Raw genomic sequence first — 20759 nt, 5'->3', positions numbered from 1 at the left:
ACACCACTCAGGATAGGAAAGGGCTCTGATGAGGAGCCACCATGTTGAATTGTGCCTTTCATATTGTCATGGAATGAGGTGATGATACTTAGTAGCTTTGGTGGACATCCGATCTTTTCTAGTAGTCTGAAGAGACCACGTCTGCTGACGAGGTCAAAGGCTTTGGTGAGATCAATGAAAGCAATGTAGAGGGGCATCTGTTGTTCACGGCATTTCTCCTGTATCTGACGAAGGGAGAACAGCATGTCAATAGTCGATCTCTCTGCACGAAAGCCACACTGTGCCTCAGGGTAGACGCGCTCGGCCAGCTTCTGGAGCCTGTTCAGAGCGACTCGAGCAAAGACTTTCCCCACTATGCTGAGCAGGGAGATTCCACGGTAGTTGTTGCAGTCACCGCGGTCACCTTTGTTTTTATAGAGGGTGATGATGTTGGCATCGCGCATGTCCTGGGGTACTGCTCCCTCGTCCCAGCACAGGCATAGCAGTTCATGTAGTGCTGAGAGTATAGCAGGCTTGGCACTCTTGATTATTTCAGGGGTAATGCTGTCCTTCCCAGGGGCTTTTCCGCTGGCTAGGGAATCAATGGCATCACTGAGTTCCGATTTGGTTGGCTGTATGTCCAGCTCATCCATGACTGGTAGAGGCTGGGCTGCATTGAGGGCAGTCTCAGTGACAGCATTCTCCCTGGAGTACAGTTCTAGGTAGTGCTCAACCCAGCGGTCCATCTGTTTGCGTTGGTCAGTGATTATGTCCCCCGATTTAGATTTGAGGGGGGTGATCTTCTTGATGGTTGGCCCAAGAGCTCTCTTCATGCCATCATACATTCCTCTGATGTTTCCGGTGTCTGAGGCCAGCTGAATATGACTGCATAGGTGTTGCCAGTAGTCGTTTGCGCAACGCCTAGCTGTTCTTTGTGCAGTACTTCTGGCTGCTTTAAGTGCTGCGGATGTTAAATCGCTGGGGGCTTTCTTGTAGTTCAAAAGTGCAATGCGCTTAGCGGCTATGACAGGTTCCAGCTCTTCATTATGAGATTGAAACCAGTCTGCATTTCTCTTCGCACTTTTGCCGTAGGTGGTCAAAGCTGACTCATAGATGGCGTCTCTGATGTGGGCCCACTTGGTCTCAGCATCCCCTGTGGGAGTCTTTTGAAGGGCTGTTACAAGTGAATTTAGAAATTTTTGTAACAGCTGTGGGTGAGAAATTCTGCTCGTGTTGATGCGCGGGTGGCCCTTCTGCTTGGAATGATGCAACTTCTTTGGTCTGAGTCTAACCTTGCTGCACACCAGGGAGTGGTCGGTGTCGCAGTCCGCACTGTGGAAGCTGCGTGTGATTTGAACACTGTTTAAGGCGGCTCGCCTTGTGACAATGAGGTCTAGCTGGTGCCAACGACGTGATCTTGGGTGCCTCCATGAAACCTGGTGACAGGGTTTAGTGTGAAAGAACGAGTTGGTGATGCAGAGGTTATGATAGGTACACAACTCAAGCAGTCTCTGCCCGTTCTCATTCATCCTTCCAACGCCATAGCGCCCAAGGCAGGAGGGCCATGAGTCATGGTCGGCCCCAACCCTGGCATTAAAGTCCCCCAGCAGGAATAGGTGTTCGGTGTTGGGGATGCTGCTAATGATGTTATGGAGTTGTTCATAGAACTGGTCTTTAGCTTCAGGTGCGGAACAGAGTGTTGGAGCATAGATGCTGAGTAGGTGTACTGGACCAGAGGTGGTGAGCAGTCGGATGGACAGTATGCGTTCCGAGCCATTTGAGGGAGGCTCTATCATGCTGAGCAAGGAGTTTCTGATGGCGAAGCCCACTCCATGCTGTCTTGGTTCTTCAGGATCCCTGCCCTGCCAGAAGAAGGTGTAGTCTTGCTCTGCTAGAGAGCCACTCGCGGGGAGGCGAGTCTCCTGAAGTGCTGCAATGTCCACATTGAGTCTACTGAGCTCGTTGTTAATGATGGCGGTCTTCCGAGAATCGTTGATTTGTGTAAGGTCTTCCGACAGGCCAGGACACATAGTTCTGACGTTCCAGCTTGCAAAGCGAAGGGCTGGTACCTTCTTTCCTTTTTTCATGTTGTTTGGTGTGGTGTATCAGTCCACCTTTCGGGCAATGACCCTGAGCTCCAAGCACCCATTGAAGCAGGCAGACTGTGGCGGGACAGAACCTTATTGACCGGGGGCTGCCCGGTTTGAGGCGGGCGGTAGCTGTCCAGTGAGGTGCAATGACCTCTCCCACCGACAAAGGCAACCCGTGGCGCCCAGTTTCTACGCCAATTTATCTGGACTTATAACCCGTAACTGCTGCCTTCCGTGTTGTTTCAGTCGCTGTGAGGCAACTATGGAGTGACCTCTCCATGGCGCATGCCTGGGCAAATTTATGGAGGTTGAGAGTTGCCCAGTCGTCAAAACCCCCCTCTCGGCCTTTCTGGTGGGGTCCAAAGGAGTGCAGGACACGACGTTTGGCACCAGTATGGCTGCAGGAAATGCCGGAAACATGCCAAAGGTGACACATGACCGCCTACGGGGTTCCGCTCCGGATTTTCTGTTAGGGTTTACTCCCTTAGCCTTGGTCTCTCCCGAGACGCCCACAAGGCAGTGGGGTTGTTGGGGCCCCTACACAGGTGTAGGATCCTGAGATTACTACCTCTGAGGTCCTACTTTTTAACTTGGCTCCTAACTCCCTAAACTCTGCTTGTAGGACCTCATCCCGTTTTTTACCTATATCATTAGTGCCTATGTGCACAATGACAACTGGCTGTTCACCCTCCCCCTTTAGAATGTTCTGCAGCCGATCTGAGACATCCCTGACCCGTGCACCTGGGAGGCAACATACCATTCGGGAGCCTCGTTTTCGACCACAGTAGTGACAGTATATGACAGTAGTTGTTGGGTCTTTTTTTGTGCATCATTTTGACCACAGCCGGTTTCTGGCATCTCAGGAAATAGTTCCTCGGACCAAATGAGCATCTTGACTACAACCATTTAAATATCCTTGGCTTTGAGGATTAGTAAAGGTTGGTTGAAGGCACCAGCGAGGGATCAATCAGACCGCCAACCTGGGAAGTTTAAACATTTCAGAAGAACTCAACCAATATGGGAGGAGAAGAATAGGGATAAAAGAGTTATGTTGAGGACAGGGTAAAGAAATAGGTTGGGATTTTCAGAATTAATGGCATCACTTTTGTGCATCTGGGATCTCAATGTTGTGTAGGTTTCAATTTTTTGTGTGTGGAAGTTCACATTTGGGCAAAATCATGTAGCCTGCTTGCTGGTAATGTTACAAGTATCTGCCCTTGTTCCAAATGCTCAATATCCTTGATGTATGCATACATTTGTTTCATAAATTGTAACAGTACTTCTGCAAGCTCTTTCTAGGTGGAATTGTAGACTTTTACTCTATTAATGAGTTGACTTTCCCTCTGTTGACCAGAATGTAGATTTTCAATGTGTTATGACCAAGTAAGAAAGGTGTCTAGGCGTCCCTTTCAGCCTTCACCTGGTCTTACCGTAGCACGGTTTAATTTTGAACACTGTGTTTTTAGCTCCCCCTTGGTGAATCCTTGTTCACCGCTTTCCAATTATAAGGCAAAAAAACTAGCACAAACAGATTTTCTTAGGTTTAAATAAGAAAGATCGAAGTTTATTAATAAGATACAAGATGCGCCCACGCCAGCATGCATACGCGTTACACACGTGCAAATAGAGGCAGAAAAGAGCAGAAGAAAAATAAAGTCGAAAAGTTTGAGACAATATCTGAATACAGTTCTTCAAGCTCACTGTAGAGTCCTTGATTGTAGTTGTATCTTGCTTTTCGTTGGGGCGCAGTATTATTCTTAAACCTTGTTCGCTGTAGGAGACTTTTCTCTCTTGGGGTTCATGTGTCTTCAGTGGATTCAAAGGCTTGTGAGAAAGAGGTGGGGGAAGACAGGAGAGATCTTCTCAGTCAAGGAACAAACAGTCTTTCTGAGTTCAAACTCTGTCTCGTTCAAAAGACCCTTGGAACAGCCATATTTAGTCATGTGACCAGCTGGTCCAACCAGTCCTGGCCCCTGTGGATTGCATCACTTCAGCAGGCCCTGGAATGCACTTCCCCACCCCTCACTGTCTGGTGATCAACATCCATTGTGTGTTGAATGTGTCAGGGAATGGTCCTTTTGCCTACACAAGCATTGTTTGTTAATATGCAAATGTCTTTTCCAGCCACGGCTGACCTGTTTAACAAGTCATTGCCTCGCTCCAGTAACAGTTAAAAATCAATGTTCGTGATTGGACAATGTGCCTCATTCTTGGCAGGTGGGGGCTTAGCATGACATCACCCCACCCAGAGGAATGAAATGCGGTTTGAGGAAAGCGCATTTCATTAAAAGAGTCGAGAGAAAATATAAGATACAGAAACAAAAACCATGCATTTCTCTCATTCATTTACAAATCCTAAAATTTATTACAATTGTCCCTTTTGGCATCCCAATAAACATGTGGTTCTTTGGGCAAGTTTTTCTTCAATTTGCCCCTTTCCATGGCTGCCTAGGGTCTTCGAGATGGTTAGTTTTAATTAGCCCTGAGTTGGAATTTTTTGTTCGCAAGTCAGTAGGGGGTGGGTCTATCCTGGCTCTCTTTCAGTGCTTTCCTGAGTCATGGAAAGGCTTTTGACTTTAGGTGGATGGGTTAGATTAGATTAGATTAGATTAGAGATACAGCACTGAAACAGGCCCTTCGGCCCACCGAGTCTGTGCCGAACATCAACCACCCATTTATACTAATCCTACACTAATCCCATATTCCCAACAAACATCCCCACCTGTCCCTATATTTCCCTACCACCTACCTATACTGGTGACAATTTATAATGGCCAATTTACCTATCAACCTGCAAGTCTTTTGGCTTGTGGTTCCTTTTTTCTTGACTGTGGTGGAGGATTCTTTGCTCATCTCCCCTTTTGTTCTCTGGGATCCTCCTGCCTGCAGGTATTTGTGCAGACTTTACTGCATGCCCCTGTAGCACTTAGACTAGGTGACGCATCACCCTCATAGTTTCTCTGTCCTCTAGAGGTCTTTCTTTGTCTCTGCAGGTTCCTGTAAATGCTGTTAGCAATTCTGGTTGGGTGCTTCTAGTGTCTGCAATTACATAGGAGGATGTAGGGTCTAACTTTTCACATTTTTCAGGGTTGGCTGACTGGACAGTAGGGGTTTTCATCCAGGATTCCTCCTGGGCTCCCTTTTAACCTGCCCTCTTGGTTGCCTTTTCCCTTTCCCTTTCTAAGCTTTTGCTCGCCTTGTGCCTGCCTTTCCCCTTTTGTTCTCAGCCAGGTCCCTTACAGTTCACCAGCCCTCTGCTGGAGGGTCCTCCTAACACTGGTACATGACTTAGGGGTGCAGGTTTCACTGTAGGTTGGGGTTTCCCCTCAACCTGGCACATGTGGCAACTCCTGCAGTACTCCAGCACATTTGTGTGGAGTTTTGGCCAGTCAAACTGCTGTCTTTTGCGGGCTTTGGTCTTTCGTATTCTGGCATGTACAGCCACTGTTGTCTCATGGGCCCTTCATAATATTTCTCTCTGGTACCCCTGAGGCAGCACTAACTGGTGAACAACTGTCGTCCTTGCCCTCAGGTCTGTGAGGAGAACTCCATTTCCTCATCAGTACCTCATTCTTTAAATAGTAGCAATCAGGGTCTTCCTCTGCTTCACTTTCAGATTGGGCAGCCTGTGCTAACCCTTGGAATACTGGGTCGGCTCGCTGAACCTCAGCTAGGGAAAATCCATTAATTCATTCCCTGGGTCTCCTAACATTCCAAAGAAAGTCTCAGACAGACAGACCTTGTCATTTGCCTGCTGTGCCAATTCAGTATCTTCTGGGGGAGCTGGTTTGATCATGGCCTGATCCACTACACATTCAGAGAAACTGCAGGGGTCCATCTCCTGCCATTGCCCTGTCTCTCTGACCTCCTGCAGTCTTTCTTTCACAACTGGGGGGGGGTTTCTACCACCTTCCCCCATGCCAGATCATTACCTAGGAGCAGGCCAACCCTGTCCACAGGCAAACTAGGAACAATCCCTACGGTCACCGTTCCGAAACTAGGTCGCACTCCAGGTGCACCTGGTGTACAGGTACAGGCATGCTCTGCCCTCCAATATCATTCACCATCATTCTGGTGTTCACTGCACTCTCTGGGGGAAAGGTCAGGCCTTTTCCCAGTAAAAGGGATCTCGTGGCCCTTGTGCCCCTGAGAATTACTGTGGGCTTGCTTGCCCCACCCGAGGGGTATCAGTTTACTTTCCCTTCAAACACAAAACCCTGATGGACTTCAGGAATCCTATTACATTTTCCTGCACTTGCAGCCGTAAGCTTCCTGGGTCTCACTCTTACTGCAGTTAAAGCCACAGCTTGTTCTGCTGTGCTTTCCATCAGGGTCCATTCTCCTTCACTGAGCAGGTATGCCCTGATTAACCCTACAGGTTTTCCCTTTAGTTTCCAGCAGTCAGCTCTTAAATGCCCTGCTTTATTACAATGGAAGCACACGGGTCTCACTCCTGTTCACAATACCTTCCTTTTTGGCTAGAGGAGGGCCCCCTGTGTCTTCTGCTTTTCTTTCTCTCCCAGGACTGCTTGGGCTCCTTTCATCTTCCCATCCCTTGTCCTTTTCAGATTTGTGGGGGTGACGAGGAAAGGCTTTCCCCGGGGAAACTGACTTGTAAGTTAAAGAAAACTCATCGGCCAGAACGGTCACTTCCTGGGCTCTCTGAACCCGCTGCTCCTCTACATGTGTCCTTTTGGAGAGTGGGAGAGAGTTTTTAAATTCCTCTAACAGAATTACTTCCCTGAGATTCTCATGGCTGAGCTGTACTTTTAAGAGCCTTCAGCCACTGGTCAAAAGCCAGCTGTTTACTTCTTTCAAACTCCAGATAAGTTTGATTGGCTTGCTTTTTGAGGGTTCTAAACTTTTGGTCATAGTCTTCAGGTACTAATTCATATGCCCTGAGAATAGCACTTTTTGTCGGTTCGTAATTTGATGAACTCTCATCTGGCAACAGAGAATAAACCTCATGGACTTTTCCAGTTAGCTTGCTTTGCAGTAAAATAAAGGCCAGGTCTCAGCTGGCCATTTTAGCTACCTTGCCAGTTTCTGAAAGGACACAAAAACTGCTTTATTACAATGGAAGCACACTCATTGAATCTTGGAAATTAGTTGAGGTAGCTTTAACAATTCTGTACCCAGCCCTGAATTACGCCCCTCCATGTTGGCTATGCTTTCACTGGGGGTTACTCTGTCACCCCCTAGTTAACTCAAGTCGATTCGGCTCTCTCTCTTTGCATTCTTTCTGGAAAGTTCTTTATCTTTGCTAACAATACCCTGTCAGAGTCTGCTTCTAACCCTGCTTCTGCTTCTTCAGATTCAAAGGAAAAATGGTTGGCCACTAGCCTTAGGAGTTCAGACTTCCTAGCCTTGTCACGTACAGTGATCCTACACTGCTCAGCTATTTTCCTCAATTCCTCCATAGACAGTGCTTTTAACTTATCACAATTTACTTTACCCTGGCTTGGGGAGCTACTAGCTTCAGTTGCAGACATGTTAGTATTCAAGCACACACAACCACAAGAAACCCTGTATTGAAATCTTGTTGCTTTTTTTGATTGGGAACAATTTGGCTTCTCACTTCCAATTTCTCTCATTTGTCTGTGGGTCAAATCTGGATGCTAGCACCCAAATTTCTGTTACGACCAGGTGAAAAAGGTGTGTGGGGGTCCCTTTTAGCCTTCACCTGGTCTTACCATAACAGGGTTTAATTTTAAACACACTGAATTTAGCTCCCCCTTGGTGGATTCTTGTTCACTGCTTTCCAATTATAAGGTAAAGAAACCAGCACAAATAGGTTTTTTTAGGTTTAAAGAAGAAAGATTGACATTTATTAAACTTGAACTTAAACTCTAATTCGGTTGACGCCTACAGATATATGACGCGCTCACGCTAGCTGCATACGCGATACACACGTGCAAAAAGAGACAGAAAAGAGCAGAAGAAAATAAAGTGGAAAAGTTTGAGGCAATATCTGAAGAGTTTTTGTTACAATTCTTCGAGCTCACTGTGGAGTCCTTGATTGTAGATATATCTTGCTTTTCGTTGGGGCCCAGTATTCTTCTTAAACCTTGTTTGCTGTGAGAGACTTTTCTCTCTTGGGGTTCATGTGCCTTCAGTGAATTCAGAGGCTTGCGAGAAAGAGATGGGAGAAGACAGGAAAGATCCTCTCAGTCAAGGAGCAAACAGTCTTTGAGTTCAAACTCTCTGTGGCTAGTTCGAAAGACCCCTGGAACAGCCAGTTAGTCATGTGACCAGCAGGTCCAACCAGTCCTGGCCCCTGTGGATTGCATCACCCCAGCAGGCCCTGGAATGCGTTTCCCCAACCACTCATTGTCTGGTGATCAACATCCATTGTGAGTTGAATGTGTCAGGGAATGGTCGTTTTGTCTACACAAGCACCGTCTGTTAATATGCAAATGTCTTTTCCAGCTATGGCTGATCTGTTTAACAAGTCATTTCCTTGCTCCAGTAACCGTTTAAAACCAATGTTCATGACAAAATTAATGTGCCTCATTCTTGGCAGGTGGGGGACTAGCCTGACAAATGGGATAATTTTATTTTATTTTGTTCAGGGCAAGATGCTTGTGGTGTTGATGCAGTTCCAATCTTACAACATTTTGGTGAATAAGAATGTTTGTATGTTGTTGTGCAGGCTCAAAATTGAACTTATCTTGCACAGCATATACTGGATATTGTGAGCCTCCTGTGACATTAGTATATTGGCTTGTAAATAATACCTTTATTGAAGATTATTTCAATGACCATCTTCAAGTTGAACTAAGGTATGCATTTGTACTTTTATCAGGCTTGCATGAGCACATAACTTACTGTCATTAAAATATGCTGACTACTATTTGTTTAATTTGGATTTATGTATATATTTTGTCACAGGATCAATGGTGAACAAGGCAACTATTATCAGAACAATATAATTTTTCCTAATTTCAAAGAAGAGTATTATAAAGTACCACTTACGTGTGTTGCAAAAAATGGTTTGGGGATTCAAATAGTAACTGTTAAATTTAGGAAAACAGGCAAGTAATTCATTACAATATTTAAGAAATGGATATTGTCTTTAAGCTAAGCATCATTTGGTATTCCTGATGCAGGACCTCTGATGACTTTCATATGTGATTTTATATGATGACACTGCCCTTTTTATCTTACTAATCAATATTGAAGGCAGAATATTGATAGCATCCTCTAATGTATTAATCAGATTAATCAGTCTGCTATATCCGCTGTTATATTCATAAAGTAAAATGCTCTGGTTTTCATTTCAGAGCTGATCACGCTGCATGACATAAGAGACTCTTTAAATATTTTTGTAACTGAATTTGATTGAGCATTAAAAGAGATAAACAGCTTTATTAAATGTGGGGTATACACTGATCATGTGTTTTATACCACATAATTGAAGGGAAATTATGACATACTCCAGTGCTCACCAAATCACATACCATCTTCATTTCTCTGCCTCTAACTTTTTTTTTTATCCCCACCCCTTCTTCCCACGACTAGTGGATTTGCCTTCAGATGTCTAGGTCCCACTCTCTGGAATTCCCTCCCTAAACCTCTTCAACTCCCTCTGCTCCTTTAAAATCTTCCGTAAAACCCACTACTTCAACTAGGCTTTTGATCACCCCTCCTAATCTCTCCTTTCGCTCAGTGCCTGTTTTCTCCTCATGCTTCCAGTGCCCTGAGATATTTTATTATGTTGAAGGCAGGATGTAAATGCATCTCTGCCCAACCTTGTTGTGTCTCCTGGTTCTGTTACTATTATCACCCCTATATCAGCATTCCACATCTTCAAGCATACCTGGCCAGCCTGCTATGACGGTGGTTCTGCAGCTGGGCTAGCAGACTAGGGGTCATGAGTTCAAATCCTACCATGGCACTGAATTGAGTAAATCTAATTTTTTTTTTAAAGAAAGCAAATGACAAAATGGTATGCTGTGTGATTGACTGCAGTGCATCGTCCTCAACCTCCCTGAAATGTTTCACACAGTGGGCCATGCCATCCTCCTCTGGTGTACAGCTTTGCCAGATTGCCCTTGTGTAATTCCATACCTACCACATGCAGCCAGCACATCTCCAGCGGTGAATTCTTTTCCTACTTCCACACGGTTATCTCTTTGTAGTGACCTCTAGAGTCCTCTTCATCTACAGGTTATTCCTTGGTGACATCAGCTTCCACATGAAAGCTGATGTCTTTCACCCCTACCCCTTTCCCTCTCCCTCTTCCCTTGGCCTCATGGCAGTTACTCTCTGCCCATATATAAATGATGGATAAGTCCACATTTTCTTCAATTGAATATGGGAAGGTTGAAACCATTGTTTGTGGCTTCCTTTGCCACTGACTCCATTTTCCTCTGGCCACTCAGTCAGGGTGAACCAGACTTTGCAAATTTACTTCCATATCAATATAACTTCCTTTAATCCCATCATTTTAACCAAACTTTTAAACAGCTCTTTTAGCTCTTCCACCATGGCTTCCCACCCCCTTTTTTTTTAATAACCATATTTATTTCTCTTCCCTCCATAAAGTTTTTTTTTTACATTAAAGGCACGTGCAAATTGTTGCTAACATCTTTTCTTCTTTATATCATTAATATGTTTGCTAAATAACATTACATTTGAGGGTAACAACACTATGAAATAAAACCCATTTTACAGTTGTGTGCTCAGAACCATTTTGAAATCCACGCGTCAATTTAATTTCCTTTTAAGTTATTTTAATTACTTAGGCTAGAGCATGGCTCACTTTCAGAACAAAGTACAAATCCTATATACATTGCCAAGCAAATAGTCTGCTTTAGTTGCTGCTGGAAATGGAATAGTTGTCAGAATATTCAGTTTCGATGGGCAAGATTAAAAAAAGCATAGAATCACTCCTACATTTTCACAGCACAGACACGGCTCAGTCAGCCCATCAAAATTGGCACCAATGTTTTTCTCTCCATGTTGAAGAATTATGGTGTGCTATTCATGCCTGTTTTGTTTTTTCAATAATCACTGTTCAGTGTTCTTTCCTTCGAGTGGTACTATTGGACTTGTGCAAAATGCATAGCCTTCCATAAAATTTCTGATTGTTTTGTTTATGTTCAGCTCCAGATTTTACAAGGAAGATAGTAGCTGCTTTTGGCATTTTAGCCTGTATTTTATTCATCTGCATATGCACTCACAAGTTTTTCAAGATTGATATTGTCCTGTGGTATCGTGATACCTTTCCCGTAAACTCTTCTGAAAATGGTAGGTGAAAATTCTGTTTCTATGTATCGATTTTTAAAAAATGAATTATAGTATTGTTGTATAAGTGTCAAAATCATATTAACCTAATGACAAAGCACAACATTTTAAAGAGAATTTTAGTGCTGTGTTCTGGTAAATTATACTACTGTTTTGTATGCTTTCAGATGGTAAGAAATATGATGCTTATATCATCTATCCACAAAGCTGCTCTTCATACAGTACCAATATCCTTGTCTTTGTTATGGACTTAATGCCTCAAGTATTGGAATGCCAGTGTGGATATAACTTGTTCATACCTGGAAGAGACAATCTGCCTGGAGAAGGTGTGACTAAAATATGTTCATTCATCCATGATCCTAACATTGCATTGGAAGTAAATAAGTATAGGGTTGCTGATATTGTGGATAATTCTATTCTGGAAGATTAATGTAAATACAAAATATGCAATCAGAAAGAGATGATTGTTAAAAAAAAAGTATTTATTCAGTCACAGAATGTGGGGCATTGCTAGCAAAGCCATCATTTATTGTCAATTCCCTAATTGCCCGTGACAAGGTGGTGGTGAGCTGCAACTGTGAATTGCTGAAGTTTGTGTGGTGTGTGGTCTCATGCATTGCTATTAGGTAAAGAGCTCCAAGATTTTGACTTCGTGATGATGAAGGAATGGCAATTTATTTCCAAGTCAGGATGCTGTGTGACTCAGTGGGGAGCTTGGAGTTGGTGGTGTTGCCAAGCCTTCTGTATGGTAGTGATTGCGGGTTTGGGAGGTGCTGTCGAAGAAGCCATGGCGCGATGCTGTATTGCATCTTGTAGATGGTACACAATAAAGCACACCGCCAGTGGTAAAGGGAATGAGTGTTTAAGGTTATTTTATTCGTTCACGGGATGTGGGTGTCGCTGACTAAGCCAGCATTTATTGCCCACCCCTAATTGCCCTTGAGAAGGTAATGGTGAGCTGCCCTCTTGAACCGCTGCAGTCCTTGGGGTGTAGGTACATCAACAGTGCTATTAGGAAGGATTTTGACCCAGCGACAGTGAAGGAACAGCGATATAGTTCCAAGACAGGATGGTGTGTGATTTGGAGGGGAACTTGCAGGTGGTGGTGTTCCCATGCACTGCTGCTCTTATCCGACTAGGTGGTAGAGGTCACGGGTTTAGAAGGTGCTGTCGAAGGAGCTTTGGTGAGTTGCTGCAGTGCATCTTGTAGATGGTACACACAGCTGCCACTGTGCATCAGTGGTGGAGGGATTGAATATTGAAAGTGGTGGATCAGGTGCCGATCAAGCGGGCTGCTTTGTCCTGAATGGTGTCGAGCTTCTTGAGTGCTGTTGGAGCTGCTGCACCAATCCAGGCAAGTGGAGAGTATTCTATCACACCCTTGACTGGTGCCTTGTGGATGGTAGACAGGCATTGGGGAGTCAGGAGGTGGGTTACTTCCTGCAGAATTCCCAGCCTCTGACCTGCTGTTGTAGCCACAGTAATTATGTCGCTGGTCCAGTTCAGTTTCTGGTCAATGGTAACCCCCAGGATGTTGATGGTGGGGAATTCAGCGACGGTAATGCTGTTGAACATCAAGCAAAGACGGTTAGATTCTCTCTTGTTTGAGATGTTTCTGAGCAATGGTGATCCACAGGAATTGCAAATGGAACTGAACACTGTGTAATCATCGATCATTCCCACTTCTTCCCTCCGTCATAATGTCAGGTCATTAATGAAGCAGCTGCAGATGGTTGGGCCCAGCGATAACCTGGACAGAGATGATTGGTCTCCAACAGTCACAACCATCATCTTTTATGCTGGTTAATACTTTAACCAATGGAGATTTTCTCCCGATTCCCATTGACTTCAACTTTATTAGGGCTCCTTTGTCAAATTAGGGCCAAACTCAGTCAAATGCTGCCTTGATGTAAAAGACAGTCATACTCATCTCATCTCTGGAATTCAACATTTTTCCATGTGTGTATCTAGGCTGTAATAATGTCTGGAGCTGAGTGCCCCTAAGTGAACCCAAATTGAATACTGGTAAGCAGATCATTGGTGGATAAGAGCTCGTTGATCACACTATTGATGACTCCTTTCAACAATTTGCTGATTATTGAGAGTAGATGGGTGGTAATTGGCTGGAATGGATATTTCTTGTTTTGTGGGCAGGACATACCTGGGTAATTTTCTACTCTGTTGGAACAGCTTGCGCAGAAATGCAGCTAATTCTGGAGCGCAAACCTCATCACTACAGCTGGGATGTTGTCAGTGCCCATAATTTTAGCTGTAACCAATGCGCTCAAACGTTTATTAATATTATGTGGAGTGAATCGTATTGGTTAAAGACTGGTATCTGTGATGGTTTGAGACTTCAGGAGGAAGCCAAGATGGATCATCCACTTCTGGCTGAAAATGGTTGCAAACGTTTCAGCCTTGTCTTTTGCACTCAAATGCTGGGCACTGCCATCGTTGAGGATGGGGTTATTCATTGACTCTTCTCCTCCCATTAGTTGTTTAATTGTCCACCACCATTCTCGTATGTATGCAGGAAGACTGCAGAGCTTTGATCTGTTGGTTTGAGATCATTTAACTCTGTCTGTAGATATGCTGCTTCCCCTGTTTAGCGTGCATGTAGTCCTGTGTTGTAACTTCACCAGGTCAGCACTTCAGTTTTACGGATGCCTAGTGCTGTTCCTGGACTGCTCTTCTGCACACCTCATTGAATTGGGGCTTTTGATGACCCACAGGACCTCATGGATGTCCAGTGTTTGTTCTGAATCTATCCCATTTAGCATGTGGTAGTGCTACACAATTTGTCATCAGTGTGAAGATGCAACTTCATCTCCACGAGGACTATATGATGTGCACTCCTATCAATGCTGTCGTAGATTGGTGAGAACAAGGTTTTTTGCTCCTTTTTTTTCCACACCAACTACCACAAGCCCAGTCTGGCTGCTATGTCTTTCAGTATTACTGATGCACTCTTGCTGATGGGCATTGAAGTCCCCCACCCAGAGTACTGTGCTTCTTCCAAGTTGTGTTCAATATGGAGGAGTACTAATTCATCAGCTGGAGGAGGCTGGTAATCAGTAGGAGGTTTCCTTATCCATGATGTCATGAGACTTCATCAGTTCCGGTGTCAATGCTGAGGGCTGGCCCCTCTATTGTATAACACTATTTTGCCACCTTTGCTGTGTCTGTCCGACAGGACAAAGCCAAGGGGCTGGTGATGGAGGAGTCTTGGGGCATTGGATGAAAGGTATGAATCTGTGCACGACTATGGCTAGATGTTGGTAAGAAGAATTTTGGATTGATAACTGGGCTGAGTGCCAATGCTAGGTCGCCCATCCAGTTTTATTTCTATACTATTTTGAGTGGCTTGCTAGTCTATTTCAGAGTAGTTAAGAGTCGACCACATTGCTTTAGGTCTGGAGTCACATATAGGCAGGCAGGATAAGGACAGCAGGTTTCCTTCCCTAAAGGACATCGATTTGGTTTTTGCAGCAATCCAATAGTTTCATGGTCATAATTACTAATACTAGCTTTTTATTCCAAATTTTTATTTAATTAATTGGATTCAAATTCACAAACTGCCATGGTGGAATTTGAACTTGCATCTCCAGATTGTTAGTTCAGTAATATATAACCGCAATGATACTGTACCCGAATGGTTCGGTCAAATCCAGGTATAAGTTGAGTTTTTCTAAACCCCCTTTATAACTAGCATGGGAAATTATGTCACAATACTAAATCATTGATGTTTTTAGCCAAAACAGAGTGAGTTGATCCTATAGCTAATTGAATCTGCATGAGGACCTCTGGTATTCCATACTACCATAATCTTGTGGTGACATTGATTAATTCAACATACTGGTACAGAGTGTGAAAGCGAACATGAACACTAAAATTCATTTTCATCAATAGGTGCCTTGGGATTGGAACAGAAAGAAAACCCTTGCATTTATATGTATCAGAAGTTATTGAAGGCAAGGAAGGAATTGCAGTCTATCATTTGATCATCCAAGATAGGGTCGATATTATGGGCAGGATTTTTCCCTTTATGTTGGACCCTGACATCGGGGTCAAATGGGGCTCACAAGCTCGCAAAGTGTGGGGAACAGTCACCTGGCAGTGGGTTTCCTCAAATTGGCCAATAAGTGGTCAGAGGTCGGGCTCGCCATCTAGTTAAGGAGGGACTGTCAAAACTGGAGGGCCCATAGGAGGCATTCCAGCACTGAAGAAGCAGCAGCTGGCATTTCAGCTGTTTCCATTTTGTGGTGCCCTCTCTCCAACTTTTTAAACATTTAAACGTTTTTTCAGCAGCCAGGCCACCATTGTGGAGGGGGAGCCCTTATATAGGGTGGCATGTTGCTGCAGCACTGGCCAGGTAGGTGGGGAGAGCGCCTTAAAGCCTGTCGGGAGCGCAGACCCCTGTCTGCTACCCGGAGGCTGCCTCCAGGCAGCTGTCAAGTTCCTGATGCCTCGGGGGACAGGAGACCAACTGTAAAATTCCAGTCTGCCTCTGACGATAGGGCTTTTAACTGCTGTTAATTACCTACCTGCCACTTACAGTCAGGTAGCCCTCTCCCCCACTATCCCGCCTCTAGGAAAATGGCTCGAGAGTGGGATGGTTCGGGCATGCTGGCCTGGCGGTACAAAATTCTGTCCCTGTATTCACCCCCATTGGGGCCCAAAAATCGAGGGGTGCTAGTGGACAAGGAAGTGATCTGGACCACCCACCCCCTCCCCCTTAACCTCCGAGAATTTTTTTCAAGTTATTTGGCCCTGTTACTGAGGGGTGTTGAAGGAGGCACAGGAGCATGATCTCAAGGGTTGTAGGGGGAAGGGGGTGAGGGGAAAATCAATGCCATGTCTGGAAGTGTGTCGGCTGGCAATTGCCTTACTGGAGGCTACCGCTCTGTTTAGCGTGTACTATTTTCTCCATTTCTTTTTCCTTTTAGCTTTCATTGAAGAAGCAAAAACAAATATCGAAGACAGCCGAAGACTGATTATTTTGATGTCAAAGTCTTTTGATAAACAACTGTGTGCTATGTTTGAACAGCAAGTTGGATTGCATGATGCACTGATGGCTAATCAAATAGAAGTTATTCTGATTGAGTTGGAATATCATGAAGATTATAGTGGCTTTTCAGAATCAATGAGACATATTATACAAAAGAAAGGAACTATTAAGTGGAAAAACAGTGAATGGGAAAAGGAATCTCCATCATTAAACTCAAAATTCTGGAAACAAGTGAGATACAACATGCCACCAAGATCCTCTCGGGACTCATTGTAAAATTGAGTATTACTAGATATTAGAAATGCATTAAGTATTATACCATGTTTTACGAGCATACAAGCATGTCGGTATAGTACACTTCATGGATATGCAATCTGCAGAGATGGGTATTACTGAACACTAGGGGGTGAATTTCCACAGGGCCTCTCCCTCTAACTTTGCTAGAAGTTTGGCAGAAAGCCTGTTTATAGTATTACGTGGAAATTTACCCCCTTAACCAGGTAATCAAAGCCAAAGTCTTTTTCTGGAAGTTGTCAGTACAGCTTTAATTGAAAGTTCCTTATGTTATTTTAAAATTGCAAATAGCGTATATTTTTACATTGGAATAAAGTATCCACAAATTATACATAAACATATTTTTACCCAAATATGTTATATAAGTAAAAGCAAAATACTGCAGATGCTGGAAATCTGAAATAAAAACAAGAAATGCTGGAACCACTCAGCAGGTCTGGCAGCATCTGTGGAAAGAGAAGCAGAGTTAACGTTTCGGGTCAGTGACCCTTCATCGGATCTGACAAATATTAGAAAAGTCACAGGTTATAAGCAAGTGAGGTGGGGGTGCAAATAATGGTTCTTTGTTTTTCAAAGGCAGATAGTTTCCATATATGTGTATTGTCAGCTCTCTTTACCATTTAGACCTGTAGCTACCACCCAAGCTGATTTTGTTTTGAAGGTGTACTACATCTGGTGTACAAAGTCAATCGTTCAGACACACTGATATCACACACTTATTGTCTAATTGCACCAATTAATATATTTTAAATAAAAATTGTTGGGATGCAGATTTGTATTTCGTTGCATCTTTGTATCTTCTACACTGCTATAGTTTATAAGGTGAATTCTACGCTTCCAACAGCAAGTGATGGTCACAGCGCACGTTGCAGATGCATAAGCAGTAATTTTCCATCTATTAAAGGAAGACTTCACCTTTATGAATTTTTCGATAGATACTTCTGTTGCCTTCTACTTCATTCCATAATTCTTGCTTTCTAGCCTACCTGCCCCCAGTGGAAATGTGGCAACTGTAAATTTTATTTGGTACATGAGAAACCAAGATATATGCAATCAAAACTGTACAGTACTGTTAACATACCTGATGGTGGTACTGGCGAGCTTGTAAAAGCAATTATTCTTATCAAAGTCACCATCAGACACTTAGCAATCCAGCTATCAGAAAACACTGCATCACTTTCTTTTGTGTGCTGACGATACCCAGCTCTACCTTGCCATCACCTTTCTCAACCCCTTTACTGTCTCTAAATTGTCAGACTGCTTGTTCAACATCCAGTACTGGATGATCAGGAATTTCCTCCAATTAAATATTGGGAACACTGAAGCCACTGTCTTCAGTCCCCACCACAAACTGTTCCCTGGCTACTAACTCCATTTCTCTCCTTGGCAACTATCTTGAGGCTGTGTTTAACCCTGCGATGAGCTTCCAGTCACACATCTGTGCCATCACTAAGACTGCCATCTCCACCTCCATAACATAGCCCAATTCTGCCCTTGTCTCAGCTCATATGCTGAAACCCTCTTCCATGCCTTTGTTATATTTAGACTTGACTATTCTATTGCAATCCTGGCTGTCCCCTCTCTCATTCTACCCTCTGTAAACTTGACGCCATCTAAAACTCTGTTGGCCAGGTCCTAATTCACACCAGGTTCTGTTCTCCCATCACTCCTGTACTTGCTGACCTACATTGGCTCCCAGTTAACCAATGCCATGATTTAAAAAATTCTCATCCTTGTTTTCAAACCCCTCCATGGCCTCCCTCCCCATGTAAACTTCTCCAGTCCTACAACCATCAAAGATATCTGTGCTTCTCCAATTCTGGCCTCTTGAGCATCCCAGATTTTAATTGCCCCACCATTGGCATGTGCCTTCCCTCCCTACACCCCTCCGTCCTCTACCCCTCTTCCCCTCCTGTAAGATGCTCTTTGAAACTTCTTTTTTTGAACAAGCTTGGTCGTCTGCCCTAAATCACAGTCAAACAGCACAGAATGAGGCAATTCAGCCCATTATGCATGTGCTGGCTCACCTGAAAATGTTATCCATGTCTCCCACACATCTACTGTTTCCCCACAACTCTGCGAGTTTTTTTCTTTTTCAAGTATACATGCAATTCCCTTTTGAAAGTTACTGTTGATTCTGCCTTTCAGGTAGTGCCATTTCTGGATCATAATTCATCACATAAATAAAATTCTCACCTTCCCTCTGGTTCCTTTGTTGATTATCTTAAATTTGTGTCTTCTAGTGATCAATTCTTTCAAACAGCTCCTCATTTATTTCATCAAAATTCTTCATAATTTTGAATGCTTCCATTAAATCTCTTAATCTTCTCTGCTCTATGCAGAACAATCCCAACCCCAACCTCTCTCGCCCTTCCACATAAAAATCTCTCATCCCTGGTATCTTTTCAATAAATCAACTCGGCACCCTTTTAAAGGCCTTGGCATCTTTCCTAAAATGTGGACATAGTACTTAAGCTGAGCCTTTGATTTATAAAGGTTTTGTGTAACTTCCTTGTTTTTGGACTCTATCCACTATTTATAAAATATTATCAACTTGTCCTGACACCTAAGATTTGTACTCCCAGATCTCTGTTAGTGCATTTGCTTTAAAATTGTACCATTTAGTTTTTATTGGCTTTCCTCATTCTTCTTTCCAAAATGCATTACTGCTGCATTAAATTTAATCTGCCATATGTCTGCCCATGTCCTCCTGAAGTCACAACTAACCCCCTCATTGATTACTACAGGCTGAATTCACAGTTTGAAAAAAGGCGCAATGCTCTCGTGACATGTGCTGTGATATTTCGCATGGTGGGTCATTTACATGGAGGAGGCAGACCGCCTGCCCCCGATGACGTAGAGGGGGCAAGTGCTCCATTCCTAGCAGCAGTGCCACCGTGCAGGTGCCAAAGCTATTTTTAAAGGGCTTCAGGCCCTTCCAACTCATTTAAATTTTTAAACTTTCTTACGACCAGTGAGAAAGGTGTCTAGGGGTCTTTTACTGTCTTCACATGGTCTTATTGTAGCAGGGTTTAATTTTAAATGCACAGTGTTTTGAGCTTCACCTTTGTGAATCCTTGTTCACAGCTTTCCAATTATAAAGCAAAGAAATGAGCACACCTGGTTTTCTTTAGGTTTAAAGAAGAAAAATGAAATTTATTAAACCTTAAAATTAAACTCTAATATGGTTAACGCCTACAGATGTACGACATGCCCACGTTAGCATGCTCACTCAATACATACATGCAAATAGGGACAGAAAAGAGCAGAAGAAAAATAAAATGGAGAGGTTTGAGGCAGTTTCTAAAAGGGTGTTTCTTGTTACTGCCTCTGTGTTTCCAGCTCACTGTAGAGTCCTTGATTATAGACGGCTCTTACTTTTCATTGGGGCCCAGTATTCTGCTTGAACCTTGTTCACTGTCGGCAACCTTTCTCTCTTGGGGCACATATGTCTTCAATGGTTTCTGAAGCTGGTGAGAGCAGATAGGAGAGAAGTGTTCTCAGTCCAGGAGCTAACGTCGCCTGATTTTAAATTCTTTGTTGGAAGCTCAAATTCAAAAAACTCCATCAGTCAGTCATGTGACCAAACTGGCCCGACCACATCTGTTTGTGTATTCGGCCATCTTAGTTGTTAACCTGGAATGCTTCAATGTCTGGTAATCAAAAGTCCATTGTGGATTAAATTGGAGCAGAGAATAGCTCCTTTGTCCTTTGAAGGATTTGTTGATCTGCTAATGTCTCTCTCCAGCCAAAGTCTCCAATTGTTTTTTAAAGCAAGTTCTTTCTTCAGTTTAAAATCAATGTTTATGTGGCAAAATTAATTTTCCTCATTCTTGGCAGAATGTTGAAAAATAAAGATAGACATTTAGTCACATTTTCAATTCCCTCTCCCATATCCCCAATGAGGAATCAATATGTAAATTGTCCTGTCCCCTCAAAAAAACTTTTTTTTCAGATCTCTAACTTTCTCCCGAATTTTGCTAACTTTGACGCTCAACCCCTTCCTACCAATCCCCAACCGCAGTGGGGTGGATGTCTTCTCTGCACCAGGGAGCGTGGCGGGCCTCTCCCAGAAGTATTTTCCAAGCCCCCCGCCATGACCCCTGACGTTGAGGGGCTGGTAAAATCCAGCCCTACAT

At 43.7% G+C, this 20759-nt stretch overlaps 1 protein-coding gene across 4 annotated transcripts in view; it reads left to right on the top strand.

Moving 5' to 3' along the window:
• The window catches only part of LOC137371367 (interleukin-1 receptor type 1-like), a 58372-nt gene extending 40975 nt beyond the window's left edge, over positions 1-17397 (top strand). For 3 of the 4 annotated variants that reach the window (XM_068033845.1, XM_068033843.1, XM_068033844.1), the window contains 5 exons: positions 8722-8851; positions 8961-9103; positions 11178-11321; positions 11486-11644; positions 16265-17396. In XM_068033845.1, the coding sequence (XP_067889946.1) occupies positions 8722-8851; positions 8961-9103; positions 11178-11321; positions 11486-11644; positions 16265-16602 (914 nt within the window). In that variant the 3' untranslated portion in view covers positions 16603-17396. Of the gene's footprint in view, positions 1-8721; positions 8852-8960; positions 9104-11177; positions 11322-11485; positions 11645-16264 lie in introns of all 4 variants that reach the window. The other variant, XM_068033848.1, reaches the window with a different exon arrangement.
• Positions 17398-20759: the final 3362 nt, after the last annotated feature.

The sequence above is a fragment of the Heterodontus francisci genome, chromosome 6 (assembly GCF_036365525.1).
Source record: "Heterodontus francisci isolate sHetFra1 chromosome 6, sHetFra1.hap1, whole genome shotgun sequence".
NCBI lineage: Eukaryota > Metazoa > Chordata > Chondrichthyes > Heterodontiformes > Heterodontidae > Heterodontus > Heterodontus francisci.
Note: the sequence above shows the minus strand (reverse complement) of the source record. Positions and strands in the feature narration are given on the sequence as shown.